At 34.3% G+C, this 18881-nt stretch overlaps 2 protein-coding genes across 34 annotated transcripts in view; one reads left to right on the top strand and one right to left on the bottom strand.

Annotated features, from left to right (window-relative positions):
- The window catches only part of Khc-73 (Kinesin heavy chain 73), a 41334-nt gene that overhangs the window by 10425 nt on the left and 12028 nt on the right, over window positions 1-18881 (bottom strand). For 12 of the 23 annotated variants that reach the window (XM_073992719.1, XM_073992723.1, XM_073992724.1 and 9 more), the window contains 15 exons: window positions 13816-13903; window positions 13590-13756; window positions 13013-13529; window positions 11635-12949; window positions 11425-11571; window positions 11152-11193; window positions 9403-11065; window positions 9197-9342; window positions 8345-8447; window positions 8162-8266; window positions 1753-1815; window positions 1301-1644; window positions 1163-1235; window positions 430-1107; window positions 56-355 (listed from right to left, as the gene is read on the bottom strand). In XM_073992719.1, the coding sequence (XP_073848820.1) occupies window positions 56-355; window positions 430-1107; window positions 1163-1235; window positions 1301-1644; window positions 1753-1815; window positions 8162-8266; window positions 8345-8447; window positions 9197-9342; window positions 9403-11065; window positions 11152-11193; window positions 11425-11571; window positions 11635-12949; window positions 13013-13529; window positions 13590-13756; window positions 13816-13903 (5751 nt within the window). The remainder of the gene's footprint in view (window positions 1-55; window positions 356-429; window positions 1108-1162; window positions 1236-1300; window positions 1645-1752; window positions 1816-8161; window positions 8267-8344; window positions 8448-9196; window positions 9343-9402; window positions 11066-11151; window positions 11194-11424; window positions 11572-11634; window positions 12950-13012; window positions 13530-13589; window positions 13757-13815; window positions 13904-18881) is intronic. The other 11 variants (XM_073992731.1, XM_073992729.1, XM_073992730.1 and 8 more) reach the window with 3 other exon arrangements.
- LOC141406749 (nose resistant to fluoxetine protein 6-like) overlaps window positions 1844-18881 on the top strand; it is an 81681-nt gene continuing 64643 nt past the window's right edge. The window contains exons 1-2 of one of the 11 annotated variants that reach the window (XM_073992747.1): window positions 1844-5579; window positions 7917-8055. In XM_073992747.1, the coding sequence (XP_073848848.1) occupies window positions 8017-8055 (39 nt within the window). In that variant the 5' untranslated portion in view covers window positions 1844-5579; window positions 7917-8016. Of the gene's footprint in view, window positions 8056-18881 lie in introns of all 11 variants that reach the window. The other 10 variants (XM_073992745.1, XM_073992743.1, XM_073992744.1 and 7 more) reach the window with 10 other exon arrangements.

The raw sequence follows: 18881 nt of genomic DNA, 5'->3' as shown, positions 1-18881 counted from the left end.
TGTATGTTGTGTTTTACTCAATTATCTGGGTTTCAAGAAGACCAGCTTTACACACCTTTGTTTGTTTTTTCAGCTTTGTAGGCTCTCATTGCCTTACCTCGTTTGTCCAGTATTAATTTGTCAAATCGTACAAAAATGCCATGTTTTGGCTTGCATTGGAAATATTGGATACCTTGAACAGTACCATCATTTTTGCCTGTGGGTGTGTCGAGTTCAACACCAATCCATGTGCCAGCTTGAAAATGTGTGGTGCCAACATACGAAATTACACCGCTTGTATTGTAGGGTCTGATCAAAACAGATTCCCCTACAGTAACCCAATCGGGTAAGGTTATATCAACATGTTTGGATTCATCTGAAAGAAAAAATTCCATATTAATATGTAGTTTGGTGATAGTTTTCAAAGATAATTTGCTTGAATAGACTTGCCTTCAATTTCCATGCTGGTGCTCATTGAAGATACATTGAGATAATCATTAGATGTGTTGTGTGCCAATCCCTCCATCTTTGCTATTGACATTCTTTGCATTGCATTTGTGCGATTGTTATTCAATGTTGGCCCATTGGCTGTTTCATTACCATTGCTGCCACTTTGAGGAGGTGTCTTTTTTCTTCTCACAACTTTTCCAGCTGGTAGTACTGTTTTCACGACGCCAGTACCTTCGATGATTTCGTTTCCATTTTGATTGTCAGTGTTGTTAAATGACGTATTGTTGTTATTATTATTCTGTATTATAGATGTTTTGTTGTTGTCTTCGACATTGAAAATGTTTTCATTTTTACAATCAGCACTCATGTTGTCCTGCTGTTCCTGATTTGGTACATTTGACTGATTCGATGAACAATTACGAAGAATTGTATCCTGGTCGGATTCGATTATTTCTTGTTGTGGCACTAATTCTTCTTTTGGCAACTGAGTGACAGTCGAGTCATTAGTAATCGCCGCTTGTGACTTGGTTTGTTGCTGATCTGGCACTTGGTTGCCAGCAACTATCGTTTCAAAGCTTTTGTTACTATTTGATGCATTTGGCATATCTTTTAGGAATGGATTTACACGATGTGTTGTAGCACGATTGGGTGGAGAATTTGAATTAATGCGATCGAAATCTGAAATTGTATATGTTGAGATTTTCCAGTTTTGAAAAACAAAAAGTATAATTACCTGGCGTTTCATCAATGCTCATGGAACGCATAGATGCAATATCATCGTTTGTTAGGTTAGTACATGAAACAGCCTGGCAGACATAAATATAATGCTTTAGAACACATCTAAGGGAGCTTTTAACTTATTTATATTCACCTGTGAACCATAACCGCTGGAGGTTGAAGAGCTCATGCTGGGTGTTGCCAAACCAGTTAGATGCTTCAAGTTTGTATTCACGTTTGACGTATAGCTCAAATAGCTGTGATTTGAATGCGAACTAACATCCATAAATGAATCCATAGTTTTTGAAGATGTTAGCCTTGATCGTGGCGTCTGGTAGCTGTTTAGCCGTTGTTGTTTGTCCAAATCATAATCGTGGTTATACTCCGAGTCGCTTAAGCTGTCCTCGGGTTCTTCGGCTAGGGAACGATGACCACCTAAAGGTTCTTCATGCAACGTGGTCATTCGCATACCCATTAACTTGCTTGTGGCCGGTGATGCTACAATTCAAGGAAACCATTATTAGACTTGGGAGCACATAAATATCTTTTTGTATATATACATATTTCGCATATGAGAGATGCGATTTTAATGTCAAATAAACCTACGTTTTGTCGGTTGTGTTCTTAGTGAATTTGAATTCAAATTCAAATTTAAGAATGTTGGACGAGCTGCATTCCCAAAGAAGAAATATTCAATATTTACAAGAGATTAGTATTTAGTTATTTAATTTGCTTCACAAACAAATAGCATTTCGAAAACTAAAACAGGAACTAAACCTTGTGGTGATCCGATTATACAGATTTACTAAGATTAACATAATGTGCTGATTTCTTGGATAATGATTATATTAAAAGACTAAGTGTTCTATAGTCAGGTGTTAAAAACAGGTGCAGATGTGTTAGTTACTTAATCCTTACTGATGAGCATGCCAACATTTCTGTGATTTTCTGGAAAAGCAGCAAAGTCGAAATTGGCAGATTTGCAGATGCAAAGATGAGTTTTTTTTTGTATAACATCTGCTCAAGGTTATCGACATTTTTCATGCATTTTAACACGTCCGCGGATGCAAAACAATTCAGAGAAAAATGTTCTCCGTTATTTTTCAATGAAAGTTCCCAAAAAAAAAAAAACAAACACATTGCACAATGGTCTTAAATCCAAATTTTCTGGCCAAAACTATTTCAACGTCCATTTTGTATTGAAATTAATTATTATTTATAATGAATGTGTACAAACAGCAATTCTTACGTTTTATCGACCAAAATGACCAAAAATTGCCAACATTTGTTGAAAAGGGTGGTCCCGTTATGTGGGTTCTAAACTAAATCATTGACCTATGTTAATAATTTTTGGTACGAAGGATTCATATCTTCCAAGAGGTCGAAATACCAAAATTTCAGCCGAATCGGTCATAAATTGTCGCTAAAATCCACAAAATATCTAAAATCGGACGGTACTTTTATGTGAGGGCTACAACAAAAAGGGGACGTATTAAAAAATAAAAATAAAAATAAAAAAACACTTGTTTTCTACACTCTGTAACCCTTAAATATGAATTTTAAGGAAAATCGGTTGATATATGTTGGTATTAGCGTTCTATTTCAATTGGATACTACGTACAGTCACAACAGGTATGTACTCGTACTTAAAAAAAAAAATGCTCCCATCTTAAAAAAGAAAAATCCACTTTATTTTAATTGTGGAAAATTTGAGCCAAGATTTGACTTCTGATTTTATTAGTACAGACCCCCTGCTACCTTCCAAATTCGATTTGGAGGTGGACATATTTGGACATTTTTTTAAAAGTTTAAATATATATAAAAAATATTTGTAAAAAATAATGTTCAATATATATATAAAACATTGATTTTATTACGCTAATTTTACAAATTTCTTCGTTCTTTTTGTAAATATTATGAAAGTACTCACTAACAGCTTTCCGATTCATAATAACTTTGGTCTCACTTCTGTATATTTATGCAGCGACACAATACAACAAAAATTGTATATTTTGCAGCACAAATTCTGTTTTATTTTTACATAAAAAAGTGTCAACTTTGGTACTGCGCCAATCAACGGAAACTAACGGTATTTACAAAAGCTAATTATTTTCGATTGACTTGATGTGTTTTTTAGTATTCTGCGCAAAAACAAATTAAAATTTTGAAACTTCAAAAAAATAGTTTTGGCCAAAAAATTCCTGCTTGAAACCATAGTGCATTGTTACAATAAGTCAAAATTAATATTTGTCGACTAATGCTATTGTTATCAGAAAACCACAGATATAAATTGACTTAATATAGTCAACTCAGTGCTGTATACAATCCAGAATGCAGTTCGAAACATTTCAAAAATATAATATTACAAAAATCCTGATATCGAACAAATTTGGGGCCATTGAACATTTGGTAATTGATTTTAAAAGAGATTTTTTAATTTTGTTTTCTTCCATTTGATATCCATCATTTATATAATGTAGTTAGTTGTATGGAATTGCTTTTAGTATTTTTAGTACGATATATTTCATATTCAATTGAATCGACAAAAAAGTTGCAATTACGAAGAGAGAATGGTTTGTTGCTGTTGTAATAATCGCGATTAAATTGATGTAGAGTGGAAGAACGGTATTCTGCAAACACTTGTATACTTAAAATGGGAGAAAATTTGTAAATAACATTTTTGAGGTTATATAAACCAGAGTACAATTAGCCAACATGAATTGCAGTCAACGATGTTCTTATGGATAAATCGGTGAAAGCAATGTAAGAGCTAATAATAATTTGACATTGAATTACATTCAGAACGAACAAAACACTTCCCAAATGTTAAACAACGACATTTTTAACCCAAAATGGACGTAAATTTAAAAAAAAAAAACTCAATAACTGGAAAATAAATAGTTCGTACAGCTGGAACGTATTCCAGTTAAAAAAATACGATTTAATGAAAATATAGAATGTTTCAACTGTTGAATTTTATATTCATATACATACATATATAAAAACACGTGTATTTGCATTCTAGATCATGGCACTGAGATATGCACAGAGTTTTCTGCATTTCAAATTCACTACGTCCTTTCTAAAGACCTATTTCGTATAATTTGTAGAACAAGCGACAAGCCAAAAAAGAACAATCCGCGACACAATAAAATATTTATATTTTTAGATGGAGTTATTGATGAAGATGACGCATGACACATGAGTTGTGACTTAAAAACTTAAACGAAATTATTGCATAACCATCTACAGGAACTAGCATATAATTAGCTGAAGGTGCACTATTTACTATTATTATCTAGACATATGCATATGTACACAACATATTAATACAATGTTCTATGTTTGATGACTGATAGTCCTGCTTTCCAACAAGCAGATCCACATGTTAATGGGCTGATTATGAATGATATAGACGATGATCTTTTGAGGCGAATAATTAGGAAGTTATTTCATGACGTCGAAGCCAATGCGAATGGATGGAAGATTATGGATGATCAAGTTAATGAAATACAATTGGTAACAACACAATTGGTAACAAACATTGAAAACTAAACAAATATGAAAATTGAACTAAATGACAGACAGATTGTAAGTTTTATTTCTTGTTTCATATAAAAGAGAGAGGCAAAGATAAATAAATAAACAGAGGAGAGCAAACGACAGTGTGTGTTTTTCAGACAGATTACAAATAAACAGACCAACAAATTTAAATAATAAACTTGTGTGTTTTTAAAAATACGAAAACCCGGACTGAAAAAATCTTAACACTCAAATTAAAAAGTTAGGATGGCTTATTTATTGTCTAGAGTTTAGGTATCCGAGAGAGATATGTTCACTTGCTGAATAAGTATGTTTATGGGTAAAAAAGAAACAAGTTAAATCAACTGGGTGTTTTCAAGAAAAATTGCGAAACCAGCGTTTCATAACAAAGGAGCGTATCTAACGAAGAAGAAAACCAAAATTCTTCAATAAAAAGTAACAATCCAGTGTTCAGTGTTGTCAACAAAACAAATTATTTAGGAACTTTGGAACAGTTGCGTTCTCTAAAAATTGCATTTAAAATATATTTTTGGATTTTGATTGTTCAAAAATCCATCGTTTTTTCTATTACCTGACAAGTAGGAACCTGTTGTTGTTGCGCATTTGTTGTGATGTTTCGAGAATTGAGAATATACACAGACATTATTCAAAAAGACAGATAGATAAAAAGGAATTGGCACCGGTAAACACATTCACAAACAAACAGATTTGTCGTTGGCTACCAGTGCCAAATGATCGAAGATAATCACGGCGATGAAATAAAACATAATGAAACTCACATCAAACAAAAGAAAAACATAAATGAAAACGAACAGTTTCAGAGTAGTTTGAATGCAGAATAAGACATGAATAGTGTTTATTTTTTGAAACCATGAACGAGTGATTTGAAAGTAATGAGTGGCGTTTTGACAATTATACACGTTCAATTGTTGTTGTTTTTATGGTCAATGTGAAAAGTGAAGTGGAGTGTGCTAATGTGAAATGGTTGATTTAGCCATTGGAAAATTTTCTATCGAATTTTATTTCCTTTTTATTCTTAAAATGGAAAACATTCAAAAAAACTAAAGTTTGCAATAAAGCAGCGAAACGTTTCTTCTTTTTATCGAGCAGTAGCCGTGTTTTTAAAAAGTGGTAGCTTCAGTTCCCATCAAAATGAAACAAAAGCTTGAGCAAGTGTTTTTAATTATGTGAAGATTAAAGTACTGAAAATGCCAATGAAGAAACTAATAAAGGGAAAACTAAAAATTATTTTTTTTGTTGTTGTGCATTAGAAGAAAAATGTATAATTTCAAATGGATTCTAAGTCATCTTTAAAAAAAAAAACTATTCTAAAGAGTAAGATAAGCTATATTAGGTGAAAGAAAATACATTTTGCTTTCAAAATACTTTTTATTTTTTGGCAAAATCAATGTAATTTGTAAATAATGGGTTGCATTAGACTAGGGTTTTATACTTGAGTCATGACATCAGAGATCTAATCAATTGTACTGATAAAAATATTGTATCCAAGTGTACTGATTTTTTGTTTTAAAAGTGTAAAAATGAGTACGATGTGTTGTTAAAGATGTTCCCTTTTTTGAAACAACGAAATAACCATATGTTTGTTATTACTTGAAAAACAAAAACTATTATTTAACACTATTATCAACACAAATTATCGAACATAACATAAAAAGTAAAGTCAATATTCCAGACGGGCAAACCATGTGGTGCCCTGCACCACTGCCACTTTGTTATGCTTCACACGGATCAAAATTCATTTTAGGAAGGAACTAAAGTTATTCCTCTTAAGTGATTGAGACTAACTGAATGAACATAAGCGATCAAGTAATTTTAGGTCATGGCAATCACAATAAAAATTCAGAAAATAGTTTAGCGCCTATTGCAATTACTCTGATATTTGATCATTTATACTAATACATTAGTTATTGACCTAAAGTTTAGTCGGTCTACTTTTTATCAGAAGTTTCTCTTGCAATACGCAAAAAAAAAAACAGAAAAATATTGAGATAGCCATGCGTCTCTCTACATATCTCTAGTATTTTACCACTTTCCGTAAGATACATATCACACATATACAATTTTTGTGTGTATTTTTTATCAGCTAATATAAAAAGAAAAAAAAATTGCACAAAAATTGCCATTTTCGCGATTTAAAATTTTAAGTCTATTTTTATCAATCACTGTACTCTTCTATTAAACTACGATTAATTACAAACACTTTAAGTCCTACTTAACAGTAGGATTCGAATAATTACTATTTTTCCAAATTTTTTTAAAACCTGTCAATTATTTTCACAAAAAATGAAATGTTACAATGGCTGACTTCCGTATCGTCAATTGCTTTGTGTTGTTTAAACTTCGTAAAAATATTTCAGTTGCACACTCATGCATTGTTCCTCAAAAATGCAACTAAATGCATCAGAAATAAAAATTATACATGTTTGCTTTTTACCTGTGTTGAAAATTGGTGTTTTTAATGTTTTGAAACACGTAGCTTCGTAGTTGTTAATTGCAACGGCGTTTAGAAACATAATACTTGGCACATTTTCAGTCATTTGTAAAGAAACTGACGATACGGAAGTCAGCCATTTTTAACATTTGTTTCGTTGTTTTATTTAGGAATTTCATTTTTCGATTTTGAAAGTGGTTTAGAATTTAATAATAATAGTTTAATACAAAAAAAAAAAAAATCAAATACAAAAAATTTAAATCGCGAAAATTGCATCCAAGCCGACTATGCAGTTTTTTTCTTCTACTTTTTATTAGATGGCTGATAAAATAAAACAAATTCTATTTGAGCTAATATTAAAGAAGTTATATGTATGTATTTCTTTGCATATAGTTTTTACAGAATTCGAATTCTCTGGGACTTTTAATCAAAAAAATCTGAAAATATATTGAAATGTTTTGCTAATTAGCAAAAAATAAAGGAAATCAAAAAACACTTTTTGAAAATGTTTCCGATTTCAAAATGTCTAGTCATATAAGTTTTACATGTTTTTGTATGCGGGAACAAGCACATCACACACACTACCGTATTAATTTGCCTTGTATCACTTGTTTAAAACATTTTTTATTGCAGTTTTTTTAGTCTTGATTTTCATGACTCAGTGTATAGAAAATATAGGAATCTATTTCAAAATATATATTAGGGCGGTTTAAGAAAATATTTTTGAAGGCTGTCCAAATATTTTGTGAAAACAAAATATTTTCAATTCAATTAGGTCAGATGCATATGATGTTGTGGAAACAAGCATGGTTATACGACACAGCTGTTTCGCTTTATAATGGATGATCGACACACCCTAATATGCTGTTGTAATCATGGCGATGTTTATGTCCAAGAAAATAAATAAATATATGGTACGTAAAAAGATTTTAAATTGCAATTAAAAACATATGTATGCATGTATGTATATAAGAAAATCAAATGTTTTAAACATTTGAGTTGTTATATTTAAGAGCTTACCTATTCCAAATGGTTTTCCTGGAGAGTCATCATTGCTGCCTTTACCTCCGAAACTGTGGCGAGAACGTGCATTGAAATCTCGCATTCCAACAGGTGTTGTTTGCACTGAAATACACACAAATTTATTATAAAATTGGCTAGAATGTTTATTCTAGACTAGTCGTCAGACATATATGTATTTACCTTGTGGTATAAATTTGGATCCCAACGATTGATTTAAATCCACAAATGATTCAGATCGACCCACATTCAACAACGACTCCATAGAAGCATCAAAGCCCATAATCTATTGCAAAAGTACACATAAAGAAAACTTAGTTAATACTCAAGTTCGGAGTGAATTGAAACGTAAGAGGAAATGACACGGAAAAACAAATCAACCCACAACACACAGCATCATTTTCAAAACAAAAAGAAAAACAGTTGTGAAATTATTTAACAAAAAATATGAAAAATCTAATAAATAAAATAGGTAGTACATGAAAATGTTCTATTAAAGCAATTGTTTTGAGTACTTACTGTTCCAGGATTGGGTGTATCTTTAACCGCCTGATCATAACAAAAGTTATAGTGCGGTTTGTTTATTCAGATTTTTATTACGATTTTATGGGTGTATCAACAACAGATTGGGTTAATTTTGACGATAGAGGTGGTGAGTATAGGTGAATTTTAAAGATCAGATTATTAGCAATTTAATTGTTAGGTTTGAGGTGAATATTATCGATTCAAATTGGTGGTGTCACACAACATACACATTGAATATATATTTTATTTTGTTGATAAGATGAGAGTGAAGGCACAAAAGAAGTGAAAGAAAGAATAATTTCAGAAAAATACGAATTACGAGAGTTAAGTTTCATTGAATTATATACGGCACGGTATAAAGACAATACTCTTAAGCAAATGTAGAAATAGAGGTGTGTAAGTAATACAGTGTGTGTGTGTGTATTAAGCATAGCCGGACACGCAACGCAAATATTCTGCTGATGCAGTGGCCAGTTTTCTAGGAAAAACAAGAATCAAATGACACATTACCTGAGAGAAGTTAGGTACACTGACAGTCTTGCGTATGGACAACGGTTGGCCATGTGCAGTTTCCAATTCTTTAACTGCCACATTTTGCCTTAAACGGTCCAGGGTTAGAATACTCTCCACAGCTGACACGCCACGCGTGTATTTCTCTGAAGAACAAAAAATATAAGCAAATTTACTCAAACGTTCTAATCTAATTATGTACGTACCTATATAAGTTTCGCCATCACTGGCCGAACAATCATCTCCACTTGCCGCCAATTGGGCAAGGGATTCCCGATCCTCCAATTCTTCGGAGGCTTTTGGTATGTTCGAGACTACTTCGTATGTTACACCTGTACTGGGTATGGCTGTATCTGTTCTCACCAGACGGAACTTCTTGAGCCGATCTGTTATGCTTGGTCCTTTTTTTATGTTGATGCATAGGCGTTTTCGCAGCACCAAATCCATCGGAGCGGGATGTGAAAGACGCACTGTTGTTCGTAAGATCAAGTAAACCCTCTCGTTGGCCTCTGTAACACGATTGAGAGCAGGACTGTCATGCATAGATGAATCCCAACTGGCAATAGCGCACACATCTTTGTCGAGGTGTTGTAGAATTTGCAGAGTGTAGAATTTGTGCCCATGCTCCTTAGATAGTATAGAATTGATGCCGGCAATGGAGAATTCATCGTTTGTATTTTGTGCCGAGAGATCATCAGCGTTCAGATTAAGGAATAAAACGGGGACATGTGGTTCCATTCCGGATGGTGGGTCCCACGATGCTGGTGCTCCAGGAATTCCTGATCCAGGTGCTGGAACTAATACTGCATTGCGTTCCTCTGTCAACGAAACCCATTGGTGGACGAGGCTTAATTCACGCTCACGTTCTTCCTCTGTTTTGTCTTCCTTTTTGATAAGTTTTTGGATTTGCTGATCTAAATATTGACGCCTTCTGCCGAGGGCTTCACTCCATTTCTCTCGAAGAATGGTCAAATCTTCCTCTTGATATGAGTCTAAAGCCCGTTGCAAACGCGATCGCACACTGACACTGCCGATAGATATGTTTACAATAGACTGACATATAATAGGTAATGTCCCCGAATTTTGAACAGGTTTTACACGGACATGGACACGGCGCTGTTGGCCTTGACGCAATTGGTATATGCCGCCAGTCAGAACTTCGGTACGGTTGCTAACTTCAACCGGCCCATATTCCCCATTATCATTTAATTCGTGTATCTCTACCCACAGTTCGATTTTGCGCGATAATTCAGCCCAACGATCGACCAATGAACGCGCTTTGGCTTGCTGCTGTTCAACTTCCCACCCCTTCGACTTTGAAAATCCAGCACTTCTATGGCCCCAGACCTCGATTGATAGGGCTCCTTCAATGCAATGCTCTAGAAATTCTTCATTGATTGTTACAGTAAAGTCCTTTGTATGATCAAATTTAAAGACCATATTTTGATCTCTGGCCGTGGTTTCAGCGTTAATAACGGGGACAACTGTTTCCTGATGACCCCAGAAAGTGTATTGACAGAACACAAAATTTGACAGCGACAATGGCAAGCCAGAGGCACATTTAATTGTTACGCGACAAGTAATTTGATTCGCCATCGGGTCGGGAGCATCATCATAGTCATCGCGGGAATCAGACGACGATTCCGATATGGATTCACACATCCGATCCTGTGGCATTTGTCCAGCAATACGTTGTATTTCGACTTGAAGTCGTCCAGCAACTTCGCCTTGTTGACTTATGATTGGCGTATGGTAATCCAACTTAACATCGTGGAACAAAACCTCCAAGAAAATGTTGGCAACACCGATCAAGTTGTGGTTTTCCTGCGACTCATAGAATGGATCCAAAGATTTCGAGTTGTCATTTTCCTACAAAAGAAACAACCCTTGTGTTTAGTTATCATGAATAGTGACATAAATGCATCATAGATAAGCTCATGTTGCTTTGGAATTACCTCGTCCGAATCTTCCTCATCTGAGAATGTCTCAATAAGAGGCTTTTGGTGAGCAATGATTGAAAGAGAGTTATTTGTGAAAACATTTTGTTAGATGTTTGTGTTCGATGTGTTCAACAATATAGGTGTCTGATAAATTGGCATACAAAAAGTGAAAAAGTTCCTACCATGTACTTTGTTAATCACAGTAGGCCTCCAACAATTATTTACAGGGTCTTTGAAGCGACGTGATATACAAAGTGGTGGTAAGAAGATAATGTTTTCGCCACTTACCAAACCATTGAGAATCCGTTCCTTGTGTTCTTGGTACATTTCACGCATATCTATTAATTTATTTTCCAACTTTTCCATACTCCAGATTTGGCTGCCAGAATTAGTCCTTTTCACAAGAATAGCTGGTTCGCTAACAAAGGCTCCTCGCTAAAGACATCAATGGCGTTTATTAATTACAATTGACCCCCTTATTTATAAGTATTCACTTACCCTTCTGTTGGGGCTAAGATTTGCGGGTGGTATCTGAAGTGTAACCGAAAATTTAGTTTTCTTTTCCATTTCTTCCGCAAGGAAATTGGCTTCTTGCACCAAGGCATTAGCCCTCATTATGTCATTCTTCAATTGACCTAGTGAACGTTTAAACATTTCATCTCGTTCCTGTGCCCACTTCTCGACACGCATTTGAGAAGTTGGGGTGTTTGGGGTAATTTTACCCAAGCGCAAGGGATCATAAGGTGTGTATGGAGCGTAGGGTGTGCTGGGGGAAAGAATATTGCGTAGTTGTTGGAACTGCCGTTCGTACTCCTGTCTTTGTTTTTCCAAAGCAACCTGTTTGTCCTCTTCGTGTTGCTTCTCCAATCTAGCTATCGCTGTTTGAATGGGGTCGTTACTTAACTCGTTTTGCATAATTTCATCACGAGCAAAGTTATAGTCAATAAATTGAGCTGGTGTTTGCGGCTCTGAGTTCATGTTGGTACTAGCTGATTTCGGACAGTTGACGCGGAAGAAATGGTGATTACCCCACAAGATACGATCGCCATTGTGAAGAGGTACTTTATTAACGACCGCGGTGCCATTTACAAAACAACGTGCGCCAGGGAAGGGTTCCAAAAAGAGGCCACCATCTACAATGGTGATAACACAGTGTTCGGGCTGTATTCCAAGTCCTGATAGTTGGATGTCAGGTTGAGGACCACTCATGGTATGTCCTCCAATCAGAGTCCGTTCCTTCAAGTAGTAAACTAACAACTCATTTAGAGATGGATCCGCATTTAAATTGACCAAATAATATTTGTTTTTCTCCACCATTATGCCACTGGCCTGAACACTAATGCCCATTTTCTCTAGCGCCTGTTGGCGTTCATTTTGAATGCGTTCAGTAGTCACAAGTTTCTCTTCCCATGTTTGTGAGATCTGCTTCATTAAGTTTTCACTTTCAGCCAATTTGTCATTGATGTCTCCCACAGGCGATCCCGTCGCATGCTTAAGCATATTACGTAAGGTTTCCACCTCATGACGCAACTCCCGTATAATACGTGCATTGGGATCTTCATTGACAACTGCATGATTGATGATACGCTTAGCACGGTCTGCATAACGTAATGTGGAAAGAGTTTCTTCGAAATTGTCCGCAGATGGTGAAATAGTAGCAACCATAACCGTTTTAGAATTGCCACCTAGATTGTCTTTCAGAAGCCAAGTCAGTACCGAATCTCGATACGGAACAAATTTATCATTGCTTCCTTTTTTACCATTCGATTGATCCGCCAATTTGGAGATGACCAAACCAAGTGTTGTCAGAGATCTACGGTGAGAAGCAGAGATAAGGACGATTTAGAAATTTTAGGGATTAGGACTAGTTTCTTACTTGTTTATATTTGAGCCTTCCTTGAGCCGATCTCCCACAGCGCCCGTTTTAACGGCTCTTTCCGAACCAGCTAAATCAACAAGTGACATTCGGGAGACCTTTTCACCCGTTACTCCAGTTGCTTGGTCCGTCAGTATTTGCGTTAGGACAACTGAGAAAACCGCATGTGATCTTGAAGATTCAGCATTCATATTTGTCGCAGCCACAGTACGCGACTTATTTCCCTCGGTCATCAGATTATCGATGTCCATGTACGATGCAACAGCTAGCTGTGACAGACCATCAACATAAGGTCCCATAACATTGTGCTCCCGAACTTTCAATGACTGTTTGTTTGGTTTCGGATCAAGAAGATCGTGAACTTTTTCATTGTAGATTTCCATATATGAGACTTCTACTTTGTACATTAGGTCTTGAGTAGTTTTGCTGGCAATGGCAGAGAATAAGTTGTCACACAAGCGCGGTATAATACCTTTGGATTCTTGTGACCCCATCATTGTGTATGATTTGCCAGAACCTATATATATATACAATTTTGTAAATGTAAGAAATTATGTTATTGGATTTTGTATCTTACCTGTCTGTCCGTAAGCGAATATACAGGCATTATAACCCTGAAATGCATTGTCCAGAATGTCTCGGCCTAAACAATCAAATACGGTTTCTTGTGATGCATACTTCTCGTCATCGGCATTCAACGAATAGAAACAATGGTCGAAAGCAAAAGTCTTTGGAGGTTTGCGGCTAAAATATACACGTTTAATATCAGCAATTTAAATCTATTTATTGTTTTTATATCAAACCTTTCTATTTTGTCTATGGCCGGCGGATTATGAAGTATGGTCTGATGTTTATCCATTTCCACAATGCATTTTGTTCCAAGTTCCAGTTCTAAAAATTAATTTAATTTTAATATTTATTAATTCTAAATATTATTAAAAGTAAAGTATTTTTAATGGAAGATATAATTTAAATTTAAAAAAAGGTATTGTATTTGCAAACAATATAGGTATGAGCTTTTATCTACATCTATGGGTATTCAAAGTTGAAATTAAAGTTCAAAGTTAAATTCGCTAGCTAATTTACATGTACTTCATTTACCGGTTTATGTACTTGAAAATTGGTTTCAACTGTTCTACCATTACAATGAATTAATAAATTCCTAACATTGTTATACGCATAGTATAAGATATAAGGTACATCAATATCGAAAATATTTGTAGAATCAGGTTTCCTGAATTCACATAACTTCAAAATTGTGGATATGATTAAATGTTTGTCCCATTGCATAACTGAAGAATTTCTTTCATACAAATAATGATCTGAAAACAATTAAAAAAATCATTGAATTCAATTGTTTCCATATGTATGGCATATTTATTATTCAAACAGTATAGCACTGTATTCTGATCAAAAAAAAAAAAAAAAAAATCATGGGTGGGTGCATCATGAATTCTTGTCACAAGGTTGTACGGGCAATAAGGAATACTGCCTTGAAGTTATACGACGCTTGCGCGAATTCGTCTGAAACGCGCAGAATAGTGGAAAAACCAATCATAGATTTCGCACCATGATAACGCACCAGCTTACACACCGTGAGTTTTTGGCCAAAAACAAAACCGTTATCATTCCTCAAGCTCAATTTTCATCAGACTTGGTCATCGCTGACTTTTTCCTATTCCCAAATCTGAATTTAAAATAACGTTTTTGTGTTTCTGTGGTGATTCTGCTCATCAGCAAAACATTTTAGTATATTTTCAGATGTGCAAAAAATACTCATAACTTCTTTAATATTGGTCCAAATAGAAAAAATCTTTTTTTTGTATTTTTTGTTGTTTTATCAGCCATATAATAAAAAATATGGACAGTGGGCTTGGATGCAATTTTCGCGATTTAAAATTAAAAATAAATTTTTAACAATGATTGTACTCTTTGATTTTCTTGAATTTTTTTGTATTAAACTTCGACCAATTACAAAAATGTTGGTAGTGGAATTCGAATCACTACTATTTTTTTCTTAATTTTTTAAAATGTGTTAATACAATTTTTCCTTTATGTCAATCACGGTGCTCTTGTAACAGCACGGATAAGAAACAAGAGCGCATATTAAATGTTTTCCATAGGATACCGTTTAGATCATATTAAAGTTATTACATATGCATTTTAAAACTTTTTAGTAATATTATGCCTTTCCGTGTACTCGATAATAGCTGTGTCTTTATACGTGATAAGGGGTGTCTTTTTACTTACTTACTTACAGCAACATTTAGTAAGTAAAAATGCACACCAAATTATTACAAATTATCGAGTGCGCAGACAGGCATATTTATGAAAAATGTTTCTAAAGAAAAAGTTGCAAAAAAAATGTTTCAGCAACATTTAGAAAGTACAAGGACAACCCTAATTTGTAATAATATGCCTGTCCGTGTACTCTATAATTTGTAATAATTATTACAAATATTTCGAATTTTGACAGTTGTATAAAGGAAAAGTTGCTGAAAATTGTTTCAGCAACATTTAGTTAGTAAAAAGACACACCAAATTGTATATTGGAAAAGTTGGTGAAAATTTATTTCAGCAAGATTTTGTAAAATTTATCGAGTACGAGGACAAACCTATTATCTCAAGAAAGTTTAGTATGTTGAATTTTCCTTTGTCATAGAGAGAATTTGTGGCAGATGTAAATTTATGGCGAACAAATTTGTAGAATATTTTGATCTGATTTTATAGGAGAAAGGACCAAAAGGTGCCCTTTAATGACCCGTATGAGTTTTAAATAATATGAAAAATGAAATCAGCTACCAAAAAATATAAGTATCCAAGGTTAGACCAAAATCCATTAATTTTTTGGTTTTTCAAGATCAACTTAGGAATTTATAAATATAAATATAATATAAATAACTTTTGAAAATTACAGTAAATACCAAAAAGAATACAAAAAGTCAATCAAAAAAAGGTGGATGCACCAAATACTAATAACATAAACATACTAAATTAATTACAATCTATCCTAAAACCATTGAATGTAAATTAATTATTTACAAAATGTGTTAATTATTTTGTCCATTAATTGTTATAACTTTTTTTACTGTCGCATAAGAAGTTTATTTATCAGGAAGATCTAAACAAAAGTTATTTTTTAAGTACCATTTATGTTGCAAAAATTAAATTTAAACTGAACTTTGTTTAGCAAATGAATACATTTCTTGAATTAAGCGAAAAGTATGCATACTAACGTTTGTCCTTTTTTTGACAATGTGTGTAGTTATCATCAAGAATGGTTATATTGTTTTTCAAAGTATTCCCCAATATGATTTATGAACTTTTGCATGCGCTCAAACCAATTGTCGAAGAACTCCACTCCAATTGATACATCTCTAAAACATGGTTTTTGAACGATTCAACATAATCTTCTGCCGACGAAAATCGTTGACCACACATTTTTTATTGATGTGCGGAAATAAGAATTCATTGGGTTCCATGTCAGGGTTGTTCGGAAGATTACCCATCAATGCCACGTTTTGGCCGGGCAAAAGGGCGCTGGTTTGAGTCGAAGAGAGCTCGAATCGTGCACAAAGATTCGTCTTCTCTTGTTCGTTTTTCGCATTTATCTGAAACTTCAGGCAAACAAATTGTAGTGTACCACTCAGAATTAACCGTCCTGGGTTTATCAAGCTGTAGCTTTCGAAGAACTTCTTCCAAGAACAACTTTCGTTAGATTTCGCTAGTCTTAGAAGGCCCATGCGGTCGATTGCTGTTTTGATTCGTGCTCATACACATAGATCCATGATGCGTCACATGTGAGGAAGCATCGCCATCGTATTTCTTCAGAATTCCTTTGCACCAATCGAAACGATCACTTTTAAGCGATTGTCAAACTGTGATGGATCATGCAATATTGAATGGATGTCTCTATATGGCGGTATGTCACAAGACGATCATCAATTATGTATATGTTCAGGCGCGACATCAATGTTCTCTGGCAAAACGGCCGTTGTTGAACCTCGATTGAATTCATTAAACTAGTGAATTCATTTTCACATTAAAATAGTATGCTTCTTCATCGCCATACAAAGATTTAAGTTGATCGATGCACTCTTGCCGTTATAATCCATGTCGAAAGCTTTGAGAAATGATCGAACGAAAATGTTCACAAGTTAAATCCGTCTTTTTTTTGCAAATTGATATTACAAGTCGCAGTAAACAATGCAACACATGGTCATACGTCAAACCGTACTGAATACGTTTATGCTAAAAAACCAACATTTCCAATGAAAATGTCTGGCAACCAACAGCCCTCGTACGTATATATAAACTACAGTCGGACCTCGATTATCCGTGATAGTCGGGACCGGAGGCATTACGGATAATCGATTTTCCCGGATAATGGAGGCAATGCTTTTACGCAGTGTTTGAACATATTTTTTAAGTAAAAATGACATAATATTGTACAATAATATGAAAGTCTGCAATTTTTATTAAATTCGTTACGGTAATCCTCCAAATTTTAGAAGGATATATAATATCATCATCATCAGATTGATCTGAATGAACATTGTCCCATGGTTTTTGTGATACCATAAATACACAAATTGTGTAATACGGGAGTATTTCCAGTTTTTGTTTGTTTACCTTCTGTTTGCTTAATCAGATTAATTGGATAGTGTGTTTATAACGAAGTTTATAACGAAAAATAGAAGAAATGGAAAAAAGTCCAACATTTCTTTTCTATCACGGATAATGGAGGTTCCCGGATAATCGATTCACGGATAATCGAGGTTCAACTGTATTTGAAAATTTTACTTTATCAATCGGAAACAATTAAATACCTTTTTATACCCTACACCACTATGTGGGGAGGGTATTTTAAGTTGGATTTGGCTAAAAAGTTTTTAACGCTTCGAAATAATGGACATACATATAATATACCACAATGAATTTGGTGATGATCGGATAATATTCAGGGGTCGGAATGGGCAAAAAACTTATTTGGAGAAAAAGTCAACATTTTATTTCAAAGCGAATATCTCCGCTTCTATATGGGGTATATCAAAAGCAAAGCCTGAGGCTAATGAAAGTAGAAAATATCACCTTTGCAACGATGTAACGTAGGTTGTCGTAGGTGGTCAAATAACGAAGATATTGCAATAGCCGCTAATAGAACCCAACTTTTCATTTTTGCGATTTTAATAATAATGACGAATATCACAGTTTTGGTTGGGGACCTTCCAAAAACAAAATCTGACTATGAAAGTAGAAAATCCCATTTTAACAATGATGCAAAGTAGTATTTGGATAGCAGCTACAATTGTTATTTTTTAAATAGTCTAATCCAGCCCCATTGTTGTTGTTTCAATAAAATATTAAGGATTATAACTTCTTGGATTCGCGGTGTGGAGGTCCCGTGCAGCCGATGATGTAAATCTTAAAAACATTTTAATAAGTGATCCAAGGATCCTATGGCCGATTAAAACTTTCCAGTCTTAAAAATCTCCCGCACCGGATGGATGATTTTTATTCTCAAATCTGAAAAACTAAGTCACTCCCTGCACAAAGAGTTCACAACAATTAGTTTTTCTTGCTTTTTGATAAAAATTATGACTTAGAAATTAGATCCAACCTTAATCTCAAACCTGGCTCAGGAGATTTTGATCGGATCGGATGATGATGATTATAATTATCAGTGATAATTTCCCATTCACTTTCTATAAAGTAGTACAATCTGCCCTAGTGAATCTCTCAAGTTGTAACGATTTAAACATGACTAATTATAAATGATTTACGGATTAATGTTAGTGGAAGTAGTGTCATAACACAATTCACAGAAGTTTAATTTTAGACATTTGTTAGCGGTTGTAGTAAATCTTGT

Source organism: Musca autumnalis, unplaced genomic scaffold, assembly GCF_047663935.1.
Source record: "Musca autumnalis isolate F117 unplaced genomic scaffold, ASM4766393v1 scaffold_5, whole genome shotgun sequence".
NCBI classification, from domain to species: domain Eukaryota; kingdom Metazoa; phylum Arthropoda; class Insecta; order Diptera; family Muscidae; genus Musca; species Musca autumnalis.
The sequence above is the reverse complement of the archived record's forward strand: the minus strand, read 5'-3'. Positions and strand labels throughout refer to the sequence as shown.